This window comes from Falco cherrug, chromosome 1 (genome assembly GCF_023634085.1).
Source record: "Falco cherrug isolate bFalChe1 chromosome 1, bFalChe1.pri, whole genome shotgun sequence".
In the NCBI taxonomy this organism is placed as follows: Eukaryota; Metazoa; Chordata; class Aves; order Falconiformes; family Falconidae; genus Falco; species Falco cherrug.
The window spans coordinates 77727521-77749763 of NC_073697.1; the positions used below are offsets into that span (position 1 = coordinate 77727521).

A 22243-nucleotide genomic window follows, 5' to 3' on the forward strand; every position below is an offset into this window, starting at 1 on the left:
CCATTCTGATGGGGTACAGGATGGTCATTTATAGTCATTCAATGAGTGGAGCTGAGAGCCTGTAGCTGTGTCTGCCTGTACTTGCCTTTTCTGTTTCACTGTTGCACGTCTACAGCGTGTGCCACGTCGGCTCCTGCTTCTCTGCAGATGCTCAGCATATAATGCACTGAGTCTGGTCAGCTGAGGGTTTGTCTCTGCTAGGATTTGAATTGTAATATTTACCTGTGCTGTCTGTTGAACGCACCTGTAATGCTCTTTCCCACTTTTTTCTCGGAGCAGTAAAATTGCTATCCATCAAGCCAGCTTTTCAAAAATAGTTCAGTAGTTGTTGGGAACTGCACGTAATAAGGATCTCTCTGATTCAGATCCCGAGTCCATACTACAAAGTGTCTCTCGGTAACTTCTGGAGTGCCATGCCCATTTTCAAGCTTGTCTGACACTTCCTGCAGCTTCTAGACTTTACAGAAGTACTGCTCCTACCCACCACTGCTGTTTCAGCCTTGCCTTGTCTGTAGGCAAATCTCTATCTCTGCCTAGGCAAAATATCTACGGCTAACATAGACGGGCCCTGGGCAGTGCATCACACACAGTTTGCATAGATCATGTCTCGTTAGCTCTGGGGAAAAAAAACCAACCCACCTCGTGTCAATTAATTCTGAAGCAGAGCTGAATTATGGGTGGCCATTTCTTGCCAGCCTAAATCCAGACAATCTGTGGTGTTCTCTCTCACACCAATTTCTGTGGCTCACTTGTGTATAGATGTGGACTTTCAGAGGACTCTGAATATTGATTTTGAATAAAAAAGTTCTGCTTAACCTGACTTGCACGTTCTCCTCGAGTTCCTGCAGGGGAACCTCAATGGACCAGGACCTCGCCTTTTAACTCCTTCTTTTTTATGATCCACCTGCTTTTCTTCATGATCTCTGGCCACATGGGCTGACTACAAAGCCAAACAGGGCATAAATATCTGAAATCTCACAAACAACTACTGGAACATGAAAAATCAGAGTGAAAATAAACAAACAAACAAACAAAAATCAAATAAAAAACCTTGATAGAAACTAGCTAATGTGTGAGCTGGCTTTGAATCTGATTTATTTCATGCGGCATTGTAACACGGTTAGCTATGTAAACAAAGAGCCCCCAACTCTCTCTTTGTGCAGGTTTTGTTTGTGTTTTTATTTTTTTACAAGCTTAAAAAAATGAATCAAATTCATGCTGGTGATCAGGAGTGCAAGAGAAAGTCTCAAACAAAGGAAAAACTTGACAGTGCTAAGAATAAAGGATGGGAGAAAATTAAACACAGAGGTAAATTTAGAGAAAATAACATACATTTAGTCATTACATAACCTTTGATCTAAGGGTATCCTGAAGACACGTGAAGTAAAATAGAAAGTAAAAACCTGGTTGTCTCCAGAAAGAGTTAAATATTTGTTTCTGGCGAAAAGAAATAGACATCAAATCACGGAAAGGAGGAAAAGGGAGTTTAAAATGTAGTTTAAACATTAGATGGGGCCAGTAAAAGAGGAGGGAAGAAAGATCCAAAGAGCTGAGGTTAAGGGTATGATATTTAAAAATGGTAATGTAACAGTGAACTGTAGCAAGGCTGCGATACAGGCAGATAAGGATAAGAGATGAAAGAGAAAAGGGAATGGCTCCAACGAAGATCCTAAATGTCAAATTGAGAATCTCAAAAGTACAGATCAGAAGGGACCACAGACAGACGGAAAAAATGGAGACACCTGAAGGGAGAGAAAGATTATGTGTTTTATTACCAGTTCTCTCAGACATCCCAGGCGACTGCTGGAAAAAGCACTGCTCGCACTCCTCCACGAAAAGACAAGACCAAAAAAAATAGACATACTAAATGACCTTGGCTAAATGAAGCACGGATTTGGGAAGGCCACTAAATACAGCAATGGAGAAATTAGGGCCCAAGATCACGAGTGTGTGTATCGAGGGTGATACTAGCTGATACAGAAGATGATTCAAAAATACCACCTGCATAAGATAATATTAGAAATAGGGAAACTAAGGAGAAAAGCAGCTGGCCAGAAGGTTGTGCCAATGATCCTAACATTAACACTAGAATTAGCAGGGTATCAATGACTATAAAATGATAGAAGACAATGGATGAAAAAAGGTGGAAGAGAAAAGAAATACAACTTTGAATAGCAAAATACCATGTTGCATCTTTTATACAGCCTAGAAGTATGAGGCACCAGCACTGCCAGAAGCAAAGCAGGGGTTTCAGTATGTTGTCTCCTTGTACGCGTGACACGGTGGCAGCCCCACCACACACGTCTCAAGAGAAGTGGCTGACTTCAGGTGAGAAATCCAGCAACTAGTTATCACACGTCGAAGTAATCCTTCCTGCATAGCGAGTGTTTTGCAAGAACTTCTCCAGACAGTAGGGCTCTTCAGCTTTGCTGCTGTGCAGGGCCCAGGAGCGCCAAGCCCTCCTCCTCCCCTCCTGGGATGTCTCTATCAGTAATCCTGGGTCCTGCAGAGTTTCCAGAGCCGATCGATGTATTACGAATGGTGTTTCATCCCACGTTTGGGGTGAGGTTGCACCACCCCACCAGACCACAACTTTCCCAGACAGATGAGTCACTACCCCCGTAATTGTAACCAAGTGCTCGCACAGGCACACAAAGCAACGCAAACGCAGAGGTGGAGGACAGCCGCCAGCCCTGGAGCTCACCTCCCCAGCGATGCGGCCGACCGCCTGCGTGCAGGGTGACAATTTGCATGGGTTGTAGCTATGTGTGCAGAGAGGGGATTGACCTGTTCCCCTCGGTGCTACTCACACAACAAGGCTGGAAAGCTGTGCCAGAGGTAGGACAGCACGAAAGCTTAGGAAGAGCGTGCCTTTCAACCAAAACGTTTTAAAACACAGTAAGGCATTTAAAAAATTGTAAATATGGCACCTTCTCACTCAGCAGATGTGGTAATTCAGCATGGTATTTGTTCACTTTACTGATCGCAGTAATTTGTAATTTACACTTCTCCATTCCGCTCAAGGAGCAGAGGTGACACAGCTATGAAAAATTTGGCATACGCTACTGGTTTTCCCACTCTGCCCTAACCCAGAAGTTGTACGGTTCTAAATAGACCAATACCATTACACAGCTACAGTTGTGACAGAGAAAATACATCTCAAACGGAGCAACTGTACTAGCAATAAGGGCAATGAGCTACACCCAAATTAGTAAACTTACAGAACAATGATGTGGTTATACCACAGTGCATTACAGCAGCAAAAGGGAATCACATGTCTACATGACACTGCTTTAGCAATATAAAAACTACATGTAAAAACATAGGCTGTTGGACATAAAATTGTTATCTTTTCATCTGTCGCCAAGATCTTTCTATTGTTAATGAAGGTATTGGTAGAAGTGCGCTATCACTCATCACATCACCAAAATTTCAATTAGATTTGTTTGCTCCTGAATTGACTGCGTTTTGTTCTGATTTTCAAGGAAGAAACACCCAAAATAGGCATATTAAAACACCTAGATACACATGACTTCCTCGATTAAATATAAAACCTCTTCTCTGGTGACAGCACCATTCAGTTCCTGATAAGAACTTTGCAAAGTCTTCCTTTAACAACGATGTCCCCAAAATAGGAAGCACCAGCTTTTTATTGATATGAAAGGAAGAAAATACGGTGAAACGCTGTCATTGCGTGCCACGGTTGCCCACTCACCCCGTTTTTTAGTTAGGTGTTGAGCAGGCCAATATTCACTCTGCCATTTCAATGCACACAACCACCAAAAAAAATCTTGAAGGTATTTTACCAATATTTTAAGGTTATAATTTAATGTAGATGTATGAAAATATTGCAGTTAAAATTTAAAACCACTGAAGATTCTGAGTGTTTGAGACTAATTCTGAGGACTTACATAATAATGAGAAACCATTGACTTAATTACTCCCTCAATTACCTATTTATCACAAATATTGGGTATATAGGCACGTATAGATTGCTGTCCTATAAACCCCTGACCATCCCCTCTCTTCTATTTTTGCCTAAGGATGCAAAAACTTGTTAATTTCCTTTTACCAGAGAGAAGGTGAGTAACCTTTGAGTAACAGTTGTAAAAGGAGATGTAGTTTTATAGATCTGAAAGGTAAATAACCAGAACTGCACACAACAGTAACACTCAAAAAAAAAAAAATCAGAAACACTGTAATATTTATTAAAATTTTCAAATGCAGATGTATTTTGAAAAGCATATTTGATTTTACAGGTTACTTGTCTCAAGAATGACTCTGAGGATGCTTTTGATTATACGAAACATACTTTCCAAATATTTTTTTCTATTTTGGCCTTTTTTGGAAGTCAAGTTATATTTTTAAAACTTTGTATTTTCAGTTCACACTTCTAGAAGTCACTTTGGGTTACTGAAAGTGACCTCACTGACTATGCCAAAACACAGAATTATTATCTAACCATAGCGTAAAGTAGAAGAGCATATAGGAAAGAGCACACAGTTGTCCAAACGAATACCTGAAGTATTAAGCAAATGACAGCCTTAGTAACCTGCCTTTTGTAGAGAAGGTTCTTCTTTTTACATATGGTGCTGTCTAAAGCAATATGCTCTCTCTCCCTCCAAGATACCGCCCCAGATGCGAAAAACCACTGTCCTGGTGCTTTACCTAGATAATGTAAAAAAAATCTCTAGCTCAAACTGTGTACACAAAGTAACATTTACATAGCATACCACTTCCTTTTTCACTGCTAGCATTTCGGATCTGAGGAGTCTGCACTTCCCTGTCAACAAACACCTGAAACAGCAACAAGCTTCAAAATGGATTTCACATTCTCTGACTACAAACGTGACCAAAATCCAAGTGAAAAGAACTATTTGGGCTCCCAAACGGTTTTGAAAGCTATAGCATTAGAATATGAAGTGTCTGACCTAAAAAAACCCAACAGTTTCAGTGAGCGCATTTTAGCTTGATTTCCCAGAATGAACTAGTAATCTAGGAAAAAGTCATATATTCTCTAAAGATACATGATTTCGATGGATTGTATGTTTTTTAAAGCAAGTTCCACAACTCACCTTCAAAGTCCAGGCCAAATTAGTAAATCCTTCCTGTTGTTCTCATGAGGAAATCTCACAGCCCTTAGTAATACACTTCCCTTGTTACCAGCTAACATTATTTCCCGTTTCCTGATTATCTGAGCTTCATCTTGCAAAGATTACACTTCTTGTAGATTGAACCCTTGTTTAACCAAGATTTGCTGCTTACTTATGCAGGTCTTTCTCACTCGGGTCCAACACTTTCACACTCAAAGTTCTCTTAGAAGGAAACAGAGAGTTTCCTCGTCTGGATCCCAGGCTAATGAGGTCCACATGGAGTCAAATCTTAAAAAGTATGCACATTTACTGTATGGCTAATAGAAACTTTTCCCTCAACTTGCCTTTAGCAGGAGAAGCTGTTGCAAAGAAAACCATACATTTTAAATCAAAAAATTACTACAGGAAAATTATCCATAGGGCTCTGTGGGATTTATATGAACTTCAAACAAGTTTAGCCAAAATAAAAAGTACTTTTCATAAGCTTGTTCCAAAGTATTTAAACAAGCAAAATGTGTTGATTTATTTGACACAGCTTCAGAATTTAAAAGACTTTGGATTTGGATTTTAACATAATAATAGTTAAAAGAGATAACGCAGAGGGGTACTTCTTTCACAGAATCAATGTATCTCTGTGTGTGACTTCATGTACTGGAATTTCAACAGAAATATCTTATTTAATCAGAATATCCTTTGGATGGAATTCACATCAGATACTTCATAACAAGAAATTTTTTTTTTTAGAGGTTCTAGTAAAATATTCATAAAGTTTATGTATGCCATAGGAATTTTCTAACCCCCTCCAATATTTTCACTGTCTTCCAACATTTTCATATATTTTCTGAAATGCTTTTATAAATGGATAAACTGTCTTCCACTAGCAAGAACAGCAAGAAAACAGTAAGAAAAGTAAAGCTTTAGCCAAACTATTTATTGAACTGAAGATTCAAACAAGCAAGAGATTGTTTCTCATGGTTTAATTATAAGCACCATAATAGATTCTTTATTACATAGATTTCCTAAAGGCCTTCCATAAAATATTTTCTTCTTCCTCTAATTTAGAAAAATTATTATCTCTAACTTCTGAAAAAAAATAAATTGATAGATACGGAAAATATTTAAAACAGGTTTTGAAAAAAAGTCACAAGCACTATGTCTCATATAAATGGAGATTTTTGGCTCTGGTATGATTACCATTACTTGAAATGCATACTTGAAGACATGTAAATGTACTGTGATTTGCTCAACTTCACACTGCATTCATGCAAACAGCATCCTTGTTAAGGGTACTTATAATAATAAACCACGTTGGTGTGTTGAATCCTACAACAAAGCCTACAACTGTAGTAAATTATAAGAGTCAGTAAGGTTTTGAGTGCAGATACTACACAGGCTGATTTTTTCCTGTATTTACCGTAGCACTACATGGAGTTGCACAGAAGGGCCTACCTGAAATCCAAATACCAAAAAGGCTGAAAGGGAGAGAATGACCTTCCTTTTTGACCTCTTCAAAGGCTATGTAAAGGTTTGTTTGTCTTTTGACTCTCAGATAAATGATTATGCCATTTGTGTATATTCACACAGGAGCAGCTTAAAGAAAACAAAACACATCCAAATCTGCTAACTTTCTGCTGCAAGAATAAACTATGGCCAGAATTCTTGAACCAGGACAACCCCCCCTTATTTTAAAAAAACCCTTAGCTCTCAGAAGTTAAGCATGTATTTTCTGTGTTATTCAATTTTTTAAGTATCAAAAGCACCAAGCTAACACTTACTGTTCCACTGTCAACAACACCTAATACACCAGTGAAATTATCAATGTGAAGAAGTGCTAATCTCTTCCTGAAGAAAGGATTCAAAGTGGGCACTAGTTCATCCAGAGTGCACCAAACTGCTTGAAGCATGGCTTTTCCCTCCACTGTACTTACTACAGTTATAATTTTAAAGTTTCAGCTCATTTCCACTCTCCAACCCAAATTTCATGTTCTTTCCTTGTGATTTTGTGGAAACTTCAGTCCATAGCCTTTTTCACAATTTCCAATTTCTTTCATTAAGCACCTGAGCAAGACACACTAGAGAATATTGCAGCAATACTTGTTATTAAACCGCCTATTTCTGTTTACTTATATAATTCCTGTTTTTTTCAATTACATACTTTCACAATTTGCTAAAGTATTTATTTATATGCTACATGTTGAATAAAATTCTCCAGGTCAGCTAGGGAATCGTGAAGAGAATCATCTGTGTCTTGACTTCTGAGAAACTTTCGAAGGGTATCTAAAGCACTCAAAGCTTCATTTTTTGATGGTAAAGGCTGTTCAGCTCCCTGACATCGATCACCTTCATCCTCATCTTCATCACCAGCAAATGTCCCAGCTTCATCTGATGCGCTCTCTTTGGCACACATCCTTTCATTATTTGTGGGCATTTCATAAGTTAACAAGCCGTCATCTAGAGCCGCATAGTCCTCCAAAGATAAACCTTCTGGAAACTCCACTCCAGCTGCCTGTGCATGTGCAATCAAATCAAAATGGCTTTTAACCTCTGTGTCATTACCATTTGCCTTGGTTTTTAATTTGAATCCTGCTTCGGAGTAACTTTTTACTATAGTCTCTGGTGTTACTTCCTTCCAGCACAGGTACAACATCTCTATTGCATCAAGAAGAGACAGCATAAACTCTTTATTTCCTTCTACACAGTCAACAAATCTCTTGATAAGACAATGCCTGTATTTAACCTTCAGACTTCTGATAACCCCTCGTTTTGTAGTTACACATGAAGATGAGTCTGGAGGAGAGAACACTAATTTGACAGACTTCAGGTTCTTTACTTCTGTGTGAGCTGGGAGAGAATCAACCAGAATAACTACTTGTCTCTGCTGTGCTTGAAATCTGTGATCAAGTTTATGCATCCACTGTTCAAACAGTTCTGAAGTCATCCATGCCTTATCATTTGCTTCATAATCCACAGGTAACGCCTTCACATCTTTGAAAGGCTGTGGACATTTGTTTTTTCCTATAACAAGCAAAGGAAGTTTCTCAGAGCCATCCATATTTGTACCCACCGCTACGGTTATTCTCTCTTCACTTAGTTTACCTACAGAACAAGTTTCCCCTTTAAATGCAAACGTGTTATGTGGTAACATCTGATACAACAATCCAGTCTCCTGTATATAAAACACGTTTTTTGGCTGAAAATCATTTAAATAACCAGGAAGAACATTTTGGTACCAAGGAGTTGGAGCATCCACTGCAGTAGTAGCAGCCACTTCTACGGGCTGACCTCTGAACACTAAACCGTACCTCGACTTGAAACGGTCGAGCCAGCCATTGCTGCATTTAAAATCACTGTGTCCGAGCTTCTGGGCAAAATCGTTAGCCTTGAGGCGCAACATCGGACCGTTTACAGGCACATTCAAGCACTGAGCAATTCTGTACCACTTCATCAACGCCTCCTCCAGGTCGGTATAAAAAGCAGTCCTCAGCCTTTTTCTTTTAGGATCAAACCGTAGGGATTCAAAGGCTTCCAAAACTTTTTCTTTATTCTTCATAATTGAAGACAAGGAATTCTTCTTGATGCCATACTTGGCTGCGATGTCTGCCTTTTTCTCGCCGCTCTCCACAGCACTTATGATGTCGATTTTTTCCTCGATAGATATGCTTTTTTTCCTCCTCACAGCGGGGGCGGGCAGCGGGCTCCCCGCAGCCTCTGCCATGGCACCGAGCGCCGGCTCCAGGCGGCTCCCGCCCCAACGCTGCCGGCTGCCGGCGCCCCCGGTGCGGCGGCGGGTTTCCAAGCCGCCGATCTCAGGGGCACGGCACCTGGCAGGAGCCGCAGGGCCTCCCACCGCAGCGGGCACACACCCGCCGGCGCCACAGAGCTCAACCCTGCCGCCGCCTCGGCCGGGGCGCAGGCCCCGCCGCCAGCACCGAGCAGCGGGACCCCAGGCCCAGCCCAGGCCCTGAGGAGGGGACAGCCCGCCCGCTGAGGGTGGCCGCCACCGCAGTGACCGCTGTAACCCCGCCCCGCCTCTGGGCACCCCCCCCCAGACCCGGGGCGCCCCTCCCGAGGCTTCCGCTGGGCGGCGGTAACACACAAGCGGCGGCAGGGCCGGGTAGGGGCGGGGATCGGTGGCCCCGGCTCTGGTTGCTATGGCAACGGCTCGGCGGGCCAGCGACCATAGACACGGTCGCTGCAGGCTAGAGAGGCCGCTTCCCGCCGCGCCTTCCCCGGCGAGGCCACCGTCAGCCGCCTTTCCGGCCAAGCGCTTCCGGCTCCTGCGGGTACCGGAGAAGGAAGAAAATCAAAGCTGGAGGGGGGGCAGCGCCGCTCCGCCCGCCTTCCTCCTTCCCCCCCTCCCTCCCTCCGTCCCGTCCCCCGTCAGCACGACGTCCCCGTGGCCGTAGCAGCGCCGCCGGCAGGTGAGGGCCGGGCCGTGGCCGGGGCGGGCTGTTGGGCCCCGGGGCCTGGGATGGGGCCGGCCCTGCCCGGTGCGGGGGTTGCAGCGGCGGGGCGGGGAGCGCCGCACCTCACCGGCCCCGCTCCGGCCTGTCCTGTGTGTTGCACCGCGGGAGCGGTCTCTGCTTCCTCGGTCTCCCGGTCAGGCTGGAGGTGTGGGCGGCAGGGCCTGTTGGCGGCGGGGGCGCAGCCCACAGCCCCTAGCGAGGCCCTCTAGGGGCTGTGGGCTGCCCCCCCGCCGCCAACAGGCCTTGAGCGGGTGCCCTTGCCTCCAGGGTCGGGAGCGAAGGCTTGGTGGAGGAAGAAAACTCGAGGTGCCGCATGAATTTCGTGCCCCTGGGACTTGGTTCCACACCCTGACAATTACTGTTTGAAGTGCTCCAGTTTGTCTGTTGCAGCTGGCTTCGCTGTTCTTAAAGACATGGAAGTACTGTGGTGGTGTGTGACAAGCGGGTGTTGTGTTTGGTATTGTTTACAAACTAGAAGCAATTCTTCTAGTGGTGCTTGTAGGACATCCCTGATCTATCATTTTTCACTGAAACCCCCTCATAGCCTTTAATCTTGCATCCCCTGAACTGCATGTAGGTTCAGTGTCTAATATGTGCTTTTTATGCTTGGTGGAACTGGTAACGAGGAGTTCACACTTGCAGTCAGTGGCTTTGTTATGTAGGTGTTGATTCTGTAGAAAAACATGACAAAAGGGCTCTTTTGCAGGGCTGGAGAAGGATGTTATTTGATCAGTGCAACTCCAAAACTAAATGGCTGTTTAAGTCATATATATGTTTATGTATATCTGGATGTACACACACAGAGATAGTTAAGACCGCAAGAAATAAGTAATACAGAAGAACATAGATTGGCAAAATTGGAAGCGGAGGCAGTATCTTGATCAACTGCTTCTTTCTGTTTTGGTAGAAGTTGAAACTGTAATGGGAGCCCATGCCTTAGCTAAGCTGGAGACAAGCAGAGCGTTAAAGCGTTTAGGGGCAGGCTGACCTGGAGTTCGTGACAGCAGCCCTGTTCTCCGGTCCTTATCTCCATCATGTCTTGATGCAAGTGGAGCAGCCAGTGAGTTTCAGCATGAAGAGGAGGATACGGTGTGATTGCAGCAGAAAGCGTTTAATGAAGTTCTTTAAATTCTTTTCAAAACGCAATTGATCTTGACAAGAATTAGTGATAGTGTTCTTAGAAACTGAAATTAAGAAAACGTGTTAAATCATTATTTTCCACCAGCACTTGCATTTCCTGCAGTATTACAAAAACTTTTATTGCTGATCTATGCAGTGGAGTAGTAAGACAACAATAAAAGTGTGTAATAGACTTTATTTGGACAGAAGATATCTTGCTTTTACCTTATTGGCAGTTAACTTCAGAGGAACTCTTAAATGAAGGAGCCAGTGCGTCCTGCTTAGAAAAGGAGATGTCATTGTTGAAAATCCCATGGTTCTCGTTTCTGAGACCACAAGTCATTTACTTATGTAACATAACTGTGTGAAGAATAAACCCCTTATTCAAACCGAATTTATTGTTGATGACATGTAATTCATATTTGCATGAATAAGCAAATATGAATTTGCCTTTTTTATGAGAAGTCCATAAAAGTGCTCTTATAACCACTGATTGTAATTGGCTTGATGTCTCTGAAGTCTTCATCCTAGAGGAAGTTTAGTATATTGATTTTAAGTTTTTGATTTGCTTTGCTTTGTACTTTGCCAGTTAAAGAAGTGCTATGTAAATCCCTAGGGCTTAAAAATTGTGTGGTTTTATTTATGGTGAGCAGAACTTAGCATATCAGATTACAACCTCAGTCATACTTTTAAGGTGGTTTAGTCACCGGGGGGGGGGGGGGGGGGGGGGGGCGGCGGGGGGGGGGTGTGAAGCTTCTCAGTCTGTTTCTGTCCTGCTCTGGTGCGGTGTTTGAGTGGATTTGCAGAATTGATCTAGTGGTGAAAAAAATGTAAATCCAGAGGGGCAGGAGTGATGAGGGCAGGGGTGCAGGCTTATAAATTCGTGTCAGAATATGGATCAGGCATGTTTTTTCCAAGTAGAACATCTCTGAATTGTAATTGCAGCTGATGGTAATGAATGCCTTGGTACACTGAACAGTCACCTAGCATGTTCTAAAGTCATGGCTACTCAAAAAAATAAGTATGCAGAATTCATACCATACTGAAGATTAGCAAGCTCTTATAAATAATGGCCCTTTCTCTTGACACTTGCAAGGGAAAATCGGGAAATACTGAGATAAAAAAAATCTATATGCATTTCTGCAATGGAACCCTAAATACAAGTAAAATATGTATGTAGATGCCATGTTTGTCACAATTTCACGTGAACATCTTAACTTCTGAATCCTCAAAACATGTAGAAAGTTTTCATCCTTACAGCCAGCATTTGATCCCCATTTTTTTAATACAGAAGCAGTCATCAAGGAATTCTGTAGTTAAACTAGAATGCGCAGTTAAACTTCTTACAAAAGCCACTTTGAATCTCCAGTTTTCCCCTTCTGATGTTTTAAAGTCAGTGTGATCCTGCAGAGCTACGTTGAAAGTGATGATGCTGCTCTCAGGAAAAGAATACTGAACGAAAAATTGGTGGGGGAAGGTTGTAACACACATGGTAAATTTAATCTGGATGTTAAAAATGAATTATTTGTCTTTATGCAGTGTCTTCTACATAGGTTTGTGAGGTGGTTCATACCTCTAGATAAGTTCATTAATAGCTCTTAAGGCTATCAAGAAAGTATTTTTGCTGTTTGCAGCATTTAATAGGTTTAAGCAGCATTACCATGGTGTGTAAGTTCGTACGTAAGGTACAAATGCTACTCTAGGATCACCAAGTAATGTGGTAAAACTGAGGTATGCATTGTCTTAATCAGGACTGCACTACGAGATGTATTCAGCTTCTTGTTTGACCAGCAGAGCAAAGAAATCGCACTTGTTCTTCTAGTCCATAGTGGAAATTTTTTATCCATTCAGAAAGCTGTTAAGCACGGAGGTAGTTTTCAATCACAAGCAGAGTTTGGACAGTACTGTGTGGGAAAACGGCACCTCTGCTGTACAGTCTTTCATATTGAAAAGAATTATAGAAAATTAAGAAAGATTTATGAAGAAGTTATATTTATTAATTACTTTGAAAGGAACTTTGTATTGGTTGGAGAAAAATCCAATTTCATTCAGTGATAGCCCTGAATGAATTGTTTTTCTGGAGAAAATCTCTTTTATTTTATGTGTTTGGCTTTCCAAAGTCAAGTCATAGGTTATTCAGTGTAATGTGATCTAGATGATTCAGTTTCTCAGCCTTTGTGTCCTTATTTTATTTCCTTTGTCATGTGAGCTGCTTACCTTATCAATTATTTGCTTTAGTTAAAATGTTTTATAGCTTAGGAAATTGAAATACAATATAAATATAAATTATCTTTTTGTGATTTTTCTTGATCTGGTATGTGACTGAACATGTATAAAATGGTGCAAGACTTAATGAACTGAAGTCATGTGTGATTATACTCAATAGTGACACACTCGGTTTAATTTTTAATGATCAGTTGTCTCCTCCTTGCAAACAAATGAGTGAATTGGTGTCGCTTGTAGTTGCCAGCTCTTTGAAATCAAATTTAGATAGTTTTCTTATTGAAGCTATATTAGGTATGTAACTTTCTTTCATGATCGCTGTATTCACAGACTTGATTTCTTGCGCACATGCTCAGTGTTACTGATTTCCTTTGGCTCTGTAGGTGAGAAATTTTTTTGAGAATAAAATGAAAGGGATTCTGTTTCTAGTTAGGCACAACATATTGAACAGCTTACTAGGTTCCAGTGGCTTAGCATCCGTATAAACTTGCAACGTTCAGACAAATCTCATGTCTTAACAGAATTGTGATCTTTGCAATGGTAGGATACAGTCAGTGTATTGTTGCAGGTGAAAGTAAATATCAGCTGAAGAACCTTGTTTCACTTCTTGGGTTTTATGTTGCAAGCTTAGCTGTCTGTGTGGGGAAGGTTGTTTTGGCAGGGGAAGCTTGTGCTGGTCTGTATTCCTAGTCTTGGTTAGGTTTTGGAGAGCTAAAGACACGGTCACTGTCAAAAGAGGGGAGTTTCTCTTTGCTTTAGCAGAACTCACGAAATAAACGTTTTCTGAAAGCCTACTTCTGTTTCTGTAAGCTGCAACATCCAGCTTCTTTCACATCAATTAATGCATGCCAAACCTATTTTATTTTCAGGTATGTCAGAACACAGCAATGAATCCACAACACTTGATGAATCTCATCCAGCTGCAGAAGAGGTCCAGTCTGACTCTGAGGTGATTGGGTGATAGTTATATTAGTGTAAAATCAACCAATCCCAGCAACAGTTTCAGACTGCCAAAAATTCTGATATATGTAGCACAGTGAAGTTAGTATGGGTATATGAGTTTACAGATATTATCTGAATGGGTGGGGTTGGTTTTGAGACCCTATTAAGAACAATGCAATTAATTTGTAACAAAAGATTACTTCAGCCAGTAGTCTGTCTCTGTGCTGTGGTGCTTGTTTTGTAAATTGGATAGATTTAGGTGTGGCAGAGGTTCAATTGTTTAAATAATGCAGGAAGAAAGGGTTGATATTTAAAAGGCAGCAATCTTTGTGTAACCTCAGTATAACAAGGCATTCTATCTGCTGCTGGAGTGGTGAATCTCTTTTTTTTTTTTTCTTTTTTTTCTTGGAAGCAGATACAGCTTGTACATTCTTTGTGGGAAAGTCTGTGACTTTTAAAAATTATGATCAAATTTTTAAGTTTCCAAATAATATTTAGCCAATTGGATGTGTCTGGGAGGCTGTTTCAGAAACATGAAAAGTGTTTCCCCAATTGTGAGTAAGAATGAAAAAAGATGATGCTGACTTTATCACTATCAGAGTTTCAGTGTCAGTGAAATTTTTTTAAACTTTTTATAAAAACAGAATAGCAATTTCACAAATACTTAGCATATCTCCAAAACTGAGATTTGTAAAGGGAGGTGTGTGAGGAAGACGGTGATTAAGCTACTAAAGGATGAACACTTACTCAAAATGTCCAGCTGAAACTTCATGATTTTCTGTAGTGCTTATGTCACTCATGCCTAATACATCGATACAAATTTAGGAACCTCTTTAGATTTACTTTAGGCTCTTCCTACATATGATAAATTTTCTTCTGAGGATTCAGTTTCTTTATATAGTTAGTTTAAATCAGCTGTGGGCTACACTTGCCAGAGGGACACTTGATTCAGCAATCATACTCGTGGTTTCAACAGAAATACTGTTGTGGTTTGGTGGTTTTGTTTTCTCTTGGATCAGTAAGCTTACTGTGACTGTGTGAGGTTGCAGGAACATGCATCCAGAGGTAAAGAGAAATGGCTGCTGGTTTTGGCAATAGCCTACAGTTTGAGTGAGTTTTTTGAGATACTGCACTGCTGAAGTAAGCTGATGCTATGGCTGAGAGCAGTCCTTCATTTTCGGTAGTTTCTAACTGCGTTACTACCCCTTGTGTTTCACGGGTGAAACCGTTGCAGCTGTCTAATGAACTGTTTTGGAGAACCAAAATTTGAGAGGAAAAATTACCCATCCTCTTTCTGGGCATAGGTCACCTTCTTTTAACCTGCAGCATTTCAGCGATCTTGTTTGGTGTACAAATGCATTGTTCTGGCCCAGGGAAGAGGTGGGGCAATGTGGAAAGCTGATGGGGGGAAGAGTTAGGGGTAAAGGGCAGAAAATAGGGCAAGAACTTGTTCTTGGCAGCAGTGCTAGATTAGACTGTTGGCTAAAATGCAGTCCGTGCCTTCTTGTTATGGCTGAGCCAAATAGCAGTTTATCCCGCTCATTTTTCAGCTGCTCGTTTCATGTCTTTGGTGCTTGTCTGACCTCACTGCAAACTGATTCAGCTCAGTGAAACTGGAAAATTGACGTGGTGAAAAGGTCTACTGCCAGGCTAGTGAGCTGATTGCGTTTACTCTGTGGCCGGGTGAGTGGTTGGGAAACAGAACACTGGAAAAGCAGAGTGGTGAAATGGCCTTCTTTCATCAATGGGAAGTGGTGCTTCCATTCAGGTGTAGCATGAAACTGAAGTTAGCAAGTCATTTTTTGCTTTCTCTGAACTTGATAAGTAGGTTTGACTCAAGTAGGAATACCTAAAAAAACGTGAATTGCTTCTAGGTTGTCTTAGATTTCCAAAGTTGTCCAGACAAGCTGATGAATCTTTGTTTTCTAATATATGTATTTATTAGAGACATGTATGTATATGCATGAGCATGTATATCTCTGAATAAATGCATAAACATGTATCAGTGTACAATGTTGGCAACATAATTTGAGATTCTTGATGAGAAGCACCTAAGCCCAATACTTGTTTTGCCTTTACTTAAATTTGGAGATGCAGTTTTGTTTGTGATCCCTGCCAAAGTGTTTCCCCTGATGGTGTGTGACTTCCCCTTGACACCGTGTTTTCTGATAATTTTCAGAAAGAGGAACAAAAATAGTTGTGTTAGCTTATGCTGACATTTCAGTATTGCAACATTCAGTCCTAGCAGGTAGCTGTGACAGACCAAGCATTTTGAAAAATACCTGACTTTACCATGTTAAGTAGAAGTGTAGTTGCTAGTTTTGGAGTTTAAGCAGATGTGAGATTTAGAGGAAGCTGAAGAAGCTTGAGCTATTGAAGAGGTTTCCTAAATGAAAATCTAATATGGCAGGTAACTAGAACATTTGATCTAATGGTGCTGTATAGCAGCTCCCTGTGAGGAGCAGGGACTTGGACTTTGATCCTTATGGGTCCCTTCCAATTGAAGATATTCTGTATTCTATGAAATGAAACTAATTACTTTATTAAAAGTTCTCATAAAATAAACGTAGAACTTTTGGTGTGCTTCAGTATTTTCATCGACTTAAAGGCTATGAGTTTTGAGTTGGTTCTGTTGTATAAGGGATGAACCCCCAAAAAGCTGTTCTGTGTTCTAGTTGGGTGTGAAGACTGGGCTGTACAGATTTTGATATGTTAGGCCAGTGTGAATATCTGGTATGTGAGCTGTTCCTTCCCAGTGCTGAAAGAAGGCACTTACTGGATCCTAAATGAGAGGGATTGATGGGGTAAGTTAGTGTGTTAAGTTCACTTTTTCTTGAATTTATAGCATGCTGGCTTTTTCTTAAATGATTTGAGATCTATTTTCTGTATATTTAGATTTTTTTCTGAAGCTGTGCCTAAATGTTTAGCTTCTGATTTTAGGGATGTGCTTCATAAAGCGCTATTTTTTGGAGCAGTAGCTTTCAATTCAGTTTTGCCAAGTCCGTTGTAGAGAAAGTGTTCATCCTCAAGAGGGGAAAATGTTTAACCTCAGACAGTATTTTATGCATGTGCATCCATGGATTGTAGTTCATATGTATGGTTCTTAAGAGTGGCTTGTCCATGGCCTTTTTCTTTCTCTTCTTTGTATGGGTAAAATCATTTATTCAGAACCTGATGGACTTCTGGTGGTGGTTTATGCTGCTAACTGAAGAAGCTGATTACATTTTCAGAAATGTAAATCAGATCTTGCAGATACCAAATAGTTTGAGTAGTGAGCTCTGCTTCAAAAGACCAGCAGAGGTGAAGTCTCAGTAATTTACAGTCTTTGGAAGCAGTTACGGTAACATAGCTTTGAAAGGGATCTGGGGTTAGAGGAGCATGTTCATTGGACCCCACAGACAGCGACTAGTTAGAAAAAAGCTTGGGAAGCTTCAAAGCTTGCTACGGAAATCAAGGTTACTGATGTAAATGAAATGGTGATAGGTCAAAGTGGGGGAAATGTTAGCCATGCGGTATGGCAGAAGATGTTGCCAATTAAGAATGATGCAGGTGATCCTAAGTACCAGTAAAATCTTTACCTGATATGGATATCCTGCAAAGGCTTCGTGTGTGGTTGGCAAAGCTGCTGGTACTTCAGCGTGAGTTCAGACTGGGCCTCTTCCTGCCCCTTGACTGAAAAGAGCTGGTTCAGTTTGCTGATTTAGGAGCTTTAAGGGAAGGAAGCACCTATTATGGAGTACCTGTTGGTGGTATACCATCAACGAGTCTTCCCAGTCTTGCACAGGTGCACGGGCTGGTTTGAAGACTGCATACCACTTTATGTAAGTAATTGAACAAGCACTGCTTCAATTTTCTGTTGGTTTTTCTACTGTTTATGCTTCAGTTGACTAACGAAGATGTCACAGAGTTAGGAGTAGCTTTTTGAGAGGGCCAAAATTCTCAGTTTCTCTTAGTTTCGGAGAGTGTTAGAGTGCCATTCCCTCTTCTGGTGCTTGTGAACAGTGTGCATTTCTTCAGGGTTGTGCCTTGGAACATTCTTTAAAGCAGTGGTTTCACAGCTGCTGCTACTGTTCACAATGCAGCTGCATTTTGAAACGAACTTTAATGCTTGAATTGCATTGGCGTTTTGAAATTTTTGTTCCCGCATTTCACTTCAGATTCACTGCTGGTGCCTGAAGAAGCATTGCAACCCACAGGTCAGCCAGAAGGTGGCACTGTTACGATAAAACAAGAAGCAAGTTACACTATTTTAAAGTTTGGAATTACTGCTTTTCTTTTTGTAACACGTGATTAAACTCATTGCACTTCTCTAATAGTTCTTGCTTATAATTGGCTAGTACAATTATTATTTTTTTAGCCAGGCTCACCTTTTTTTTGTAGTTTGAGATACATTAACTACTCTCAGGGTCAAGTGCGCATAGAAAATATTTGTCTGACCCTGCATGTCTCATTTGTGTCTGATGCTTCCCCGCCACCCATATCAATGGGTTAAACTTCAGTGGTTTTTTTCTCTTGAAGCTTTAAACTACATATATCTGAGCTGTGCTAGCATATTAATGTGATTTGGGTATGTGTTTAAATAAATGTATACAGAGCTGGTATATCAGAATATTACCAATAGGAGTTTGAAATAAACTGTTATGAAACCTATACATCAAACATTTTCATATAGATGACTCACTGGAAATTTAAGACAAATGCTAACCTGTTTCTTCTCATGCTATAGGAAGGTACAATGGCTCAAGAGTCTCCCAAAAATTCAGCAGCAGAAATTCCTGTGACTAGCAATGGACAGCTGGAAGATTCACATGAGCACGGCTTTAACAGGGTAAGAATTTTCTTTGCTGTCTAACAAGGTAACATTATCAGAAATGCAGAAGTTACAATGCAGTGCATAGCAGATTTCACTAGGCATAGTTGTCTAGTTTATGGAAAAATTCCTTTGAAGCTCATATAAATTAATTTTAAAGTTGACATTACATACTGTGATTCCACATTGCAATAACCTTTTGCAAATATTTCTGAACATGAAATAGCGTAAAGAATTGGGTGCTCTGTAGTGCACAATCAAGTGTATATGCTTCTAATTTCTTGTCTCTGATCCTTGATACTGATATTTAATCCTGCAGTTTTATTCATAAAACAGGACAACAAGCATTTTTAAAAGATGAGACTTAACAGATCCTGTGAATTCAGGCTACCAAATCCTAAATTTTTTGTGACAAAGTATCAGATTGTTCAAGGCAAGCTACTTACTTCTAAGGGGTGTTAAGTTTGGAGGCAACATGCCTAAAAGTAAATGAAGATGGTCACGTTCTGATTTGGAGTTGTAAACAGGAGAGAAGTAACTTGTGTTGAACTGAAAAATGACTTTGTATTGCAGTAAGGTATATAGATGACGGGTATCAGGATTCATCTTATTTGTTGTATGTTGAAAAAAATTATACTTCCATAGTCCTCTGTATGCAATTTTGAGTTTGTTCCCTTAACCTTCATATTTTACTGTCCTGTGTTTGGCTGTCCAGCAGGGGGTGCCGTAACACAGTTTATGGAACTTGGGTTCGGTTTTCTTTTATTTTTACTTCGCTTTTCAGTCTAGTTAATTGTCCACATTTATTTTATATTTGTTGAGACTTGGGTTCTAAGGTCCCATGCTGACTTGCAGTGCAGGATTATTTCTGAAAGAAATACTGATCAGAAATTTATTTTATTCTGCCCTAATAAAATGCTGATTAGAGGGGGGTGCCTTTACAAGTTTTAAAACAAATTAAATATGCATCCTGAATATTGGTGAAATAAGCATCTGTCTAGTTTTGTCTTCTGGTTTCAGCTTTAATGAAGAAACTTCTTCGAAGCTGATAAGTTAAAAAGTTAACTAAAAAAAATGAAGCAGAATATGTGCAGTAACTTTTTTGTATGAAAGGTATATTAGTAGTGGCAATTTTTTTTGAATGTTAAATAGTGTAAAATATTGGGTGCTCTGTAATGCACAATCAAGTGTATATGTTTCTAATTGTTGATTCTAAGCCGTGAGGATACTAGTTTTTGGTCCAGTGATTTTATTCATAAAACAGGAAAACAAGCATTTAAATATATATACTAAAAGTATAAACATGTATTATTATTAAAAATAAAAATGCTTTCTAAATGTGTATAAATATGTCTTTTACATATTAAAATATAAATTACATCGTGAAAACAACATCTGAGACCATTTGACTGTGATTGCAGAGTAGCTGTCTAGTGAGCATGGCTATAAAAAAGTATAAAACTTCATTAAATGGAAATGCATCCATATTAGAGCTCTTATTTAAAAAAAATACTGCACGTATTACTGGGGATTTTTTCTACTTTTGTGAATGGGCCGAGATTTTTGTTTGGATTGTTTCTTTTTTTTAATAGCACTGCAATGAGGTAGGGCTTATGTTTGTTAAGATTTTTCATTCAACTAACATCTGCCAGTAATGTAATGTAAAAATTAGGACGATGTTTAATGAAAAAACCTAAATTTTGATAAAGATGTACCTGTGTTTAAGGGGAACAATCAAAATACATCTTGAAGTGGTAATGAATTTGGGTTCACCTAGAAGTAGAGAAACAGATTTACTATTTTTAAGCCCAGTGACCTTGATGCTGATGTGACTTGGCTGTTATCTGTTCCTTATGTAATAATGGCTTCTTCAGTATAGTGCATCCAATACTTATCTGCAACTTGCACTCTTGTTGACTGGGTCAGAGTCCTTTTCCAGTCTAAAATATTTCCATTTGCTATGGAAAGTTGAAATGTTAAGGCAGTTTTTGTCTATGGCCACATATAAAACTTGAAGTAGGTTTTTGCTGGCATGCTAATTATTTTGCTGGCTTGGAGTCAACTATATTTTGGAACTTCCACAAAAATGTATCAAATTTTCAGTGGAGTTGCAGAAAAATTTCTACCATGCAAGCATAGTTGGGTTTGCTGCTGTAATTACTTCCACAATGCTTATTCTGAGATCAATGAAGATGAAGTGCACTTCAATTATTTTTTTGAACTATCTTGTACAAGTTAACACCTGCATGTGTGACCTAAACTCAGAATATCTGATAATCGGGACTGCTTATAAACAAAACAAAGAAAACAAACTTCTTGGAATTAACATCTAGGTCTGTTTACCAATCTGTTAGTCTCAAATTCTAATATTTAACTTCTAGTCATCTTGCTTTGTGTTTGTTATTTCTAATACTTGATGTTATGCTCTTTACTTCCTTGCCAGGTAATTTTTTGTTTTAATCTCAAGCAATATGCATTGCACCACAAAATTTCTGTGCCAAGTTTTCAGGAGTCTTTTTTTTTTTTTCCTATATATTTATGGAAATGGCAAGCCAAGTACTGATTTTTTTTAGGAGGTAACTTAAAGAGGCAAGAAACCGTTGCCGCTTTTAAGTTGTACTGTTACCACGGTGCTCGGTAAGAGTATGTATAAACACAGTAGAGTTTAGAGCACTCAAACTCCAAGATACTGATTTCAGTTCCACCTTCTTGGGAAGCTGGGGAACAAGGTTATTTTAGTTTCTTGGTTTGTTATTACTGCGATCAGGGAGCCATTCATCTAGACGTTGTACAGTTCGGATGTAAACAATAAGACATCGTTTCTTCTGTATTTTTTTATTTGGTCTTCTACAGCTATGTTGCCACAAACACTTGAGCAGCTTTGATTGTATATTTTTGATAGACTGAGTGAAGAGGTAGTTGTACAACCTTTACTTCAGGGTTCTTTAATTGCAAAATTAAGCTTTCCTCTAGATTCACATTCTGTTTTGGAGTTCCATCAGACCTCATCCATAAGCTGCTCACTCAGGCATGAAAATGCACATTTATTTTCCACCAAATGCAGTATTTTTATGTACTGAAGCATGAGAAGTATTTAATTTTCAAGGAGATGCTGTATAAATGTATTTACCTGGACATGGCAAGTAGGGTTGCTCTTTCTTTGAAGAAATATGCCGACAATTTTGCAGTTTATCAGACAGCATAGATTGCCATAATGTTGTTTGAGAAGGAAGCATATTAATTCCAGTCTTGTGGGAATGTGGTATAGCACTACTTGATGCATCTTCTTGTTCCTTACGTTCAAGAAAAAGAATCAAAAGCATTATTTATAAGGTAACTTAAATAAGTGTTTGCCTTACTGTAAAGTCTCATTCAGAAATACACTGCTACATTCTAATTCTGCCTTGTCTGTAATAATAAGAGATGCCTGTGGAATTCTGACAAGTTTTGTCCTGCCCTATGATGGATGGAAACTTTTTTAACTAAAAAGGCTGTAGCTTCAGTCATCATTGGATGAAATGTCTGATGTCCTTTCATTATGAAAAAGCTTGACCCAGAGCTTTGCAGCTCATGAAGCTCTATTGGAACTC

The 22243-nt window shown here is 40.0% G+C and overlaps 2 protein-coding genes across 5 annotated transcripts in view; one reads left to right on the top strand and one right to left on the bottom strand.

The window, feature by feature from the left end:
- Nucleotides 1–4227: 4227 nt before the first annotated feature.
- TIGD4 (tigger transposable element derived 4) lies at nt 4228–9192 on the bottom strand. Its single transcript, XM_005436694.3, has one exon. It carries the CDS (start codon nt 8806–8808, stop codon nt 7270–7272), a length of 1539 nt encoding a protein of 512 aa, XP_005436751.1. The 5' UTR covers nt 8809–9192; the 3' UTR covers nt 4228–7269.
- A 157-nt stretch (nt 9193–9349) lies between these two features.
- Nucleotides 9350–22243, top strand: part of ARFIP1 (ADP ribosylation factor interacting protein 1) — a 44270-nt gene continuing 31376 nt past the window's right edge. For 2 of the 4 annotated variants that reach the window (XM_014277905.3, XM_005436674.4), the window contains exons 1-2: nt 13754–13850; nt 18570–18671. In XM_014277905.3, coding sequence (XP_014133380.2) covers nt 13773–13850; nt 18570–18671 — 180 coding nt within the window. In that variant the 5' untranslated portion in view covers nt 13754–13772. Of the gene's footprint in view, nt 9515–13753; nt 13851–18569; nt 18672–22243 lie in introns of those variants that run through there. The other 2 variants (XM_055705945.1, XM_055705954.1) reach the window with 2 other exon arrangements.

Bases quoted from the DNA above. Each gene is read 5' to 3' on its own strand.
- TIGD4 (XM_005436694.3), bottom strand. From the start codon at position 8,808: ATGGCAGAGGCTGCGGGGAGCCCGCTGCCCGCCCCCGCTGTGAGGAGG.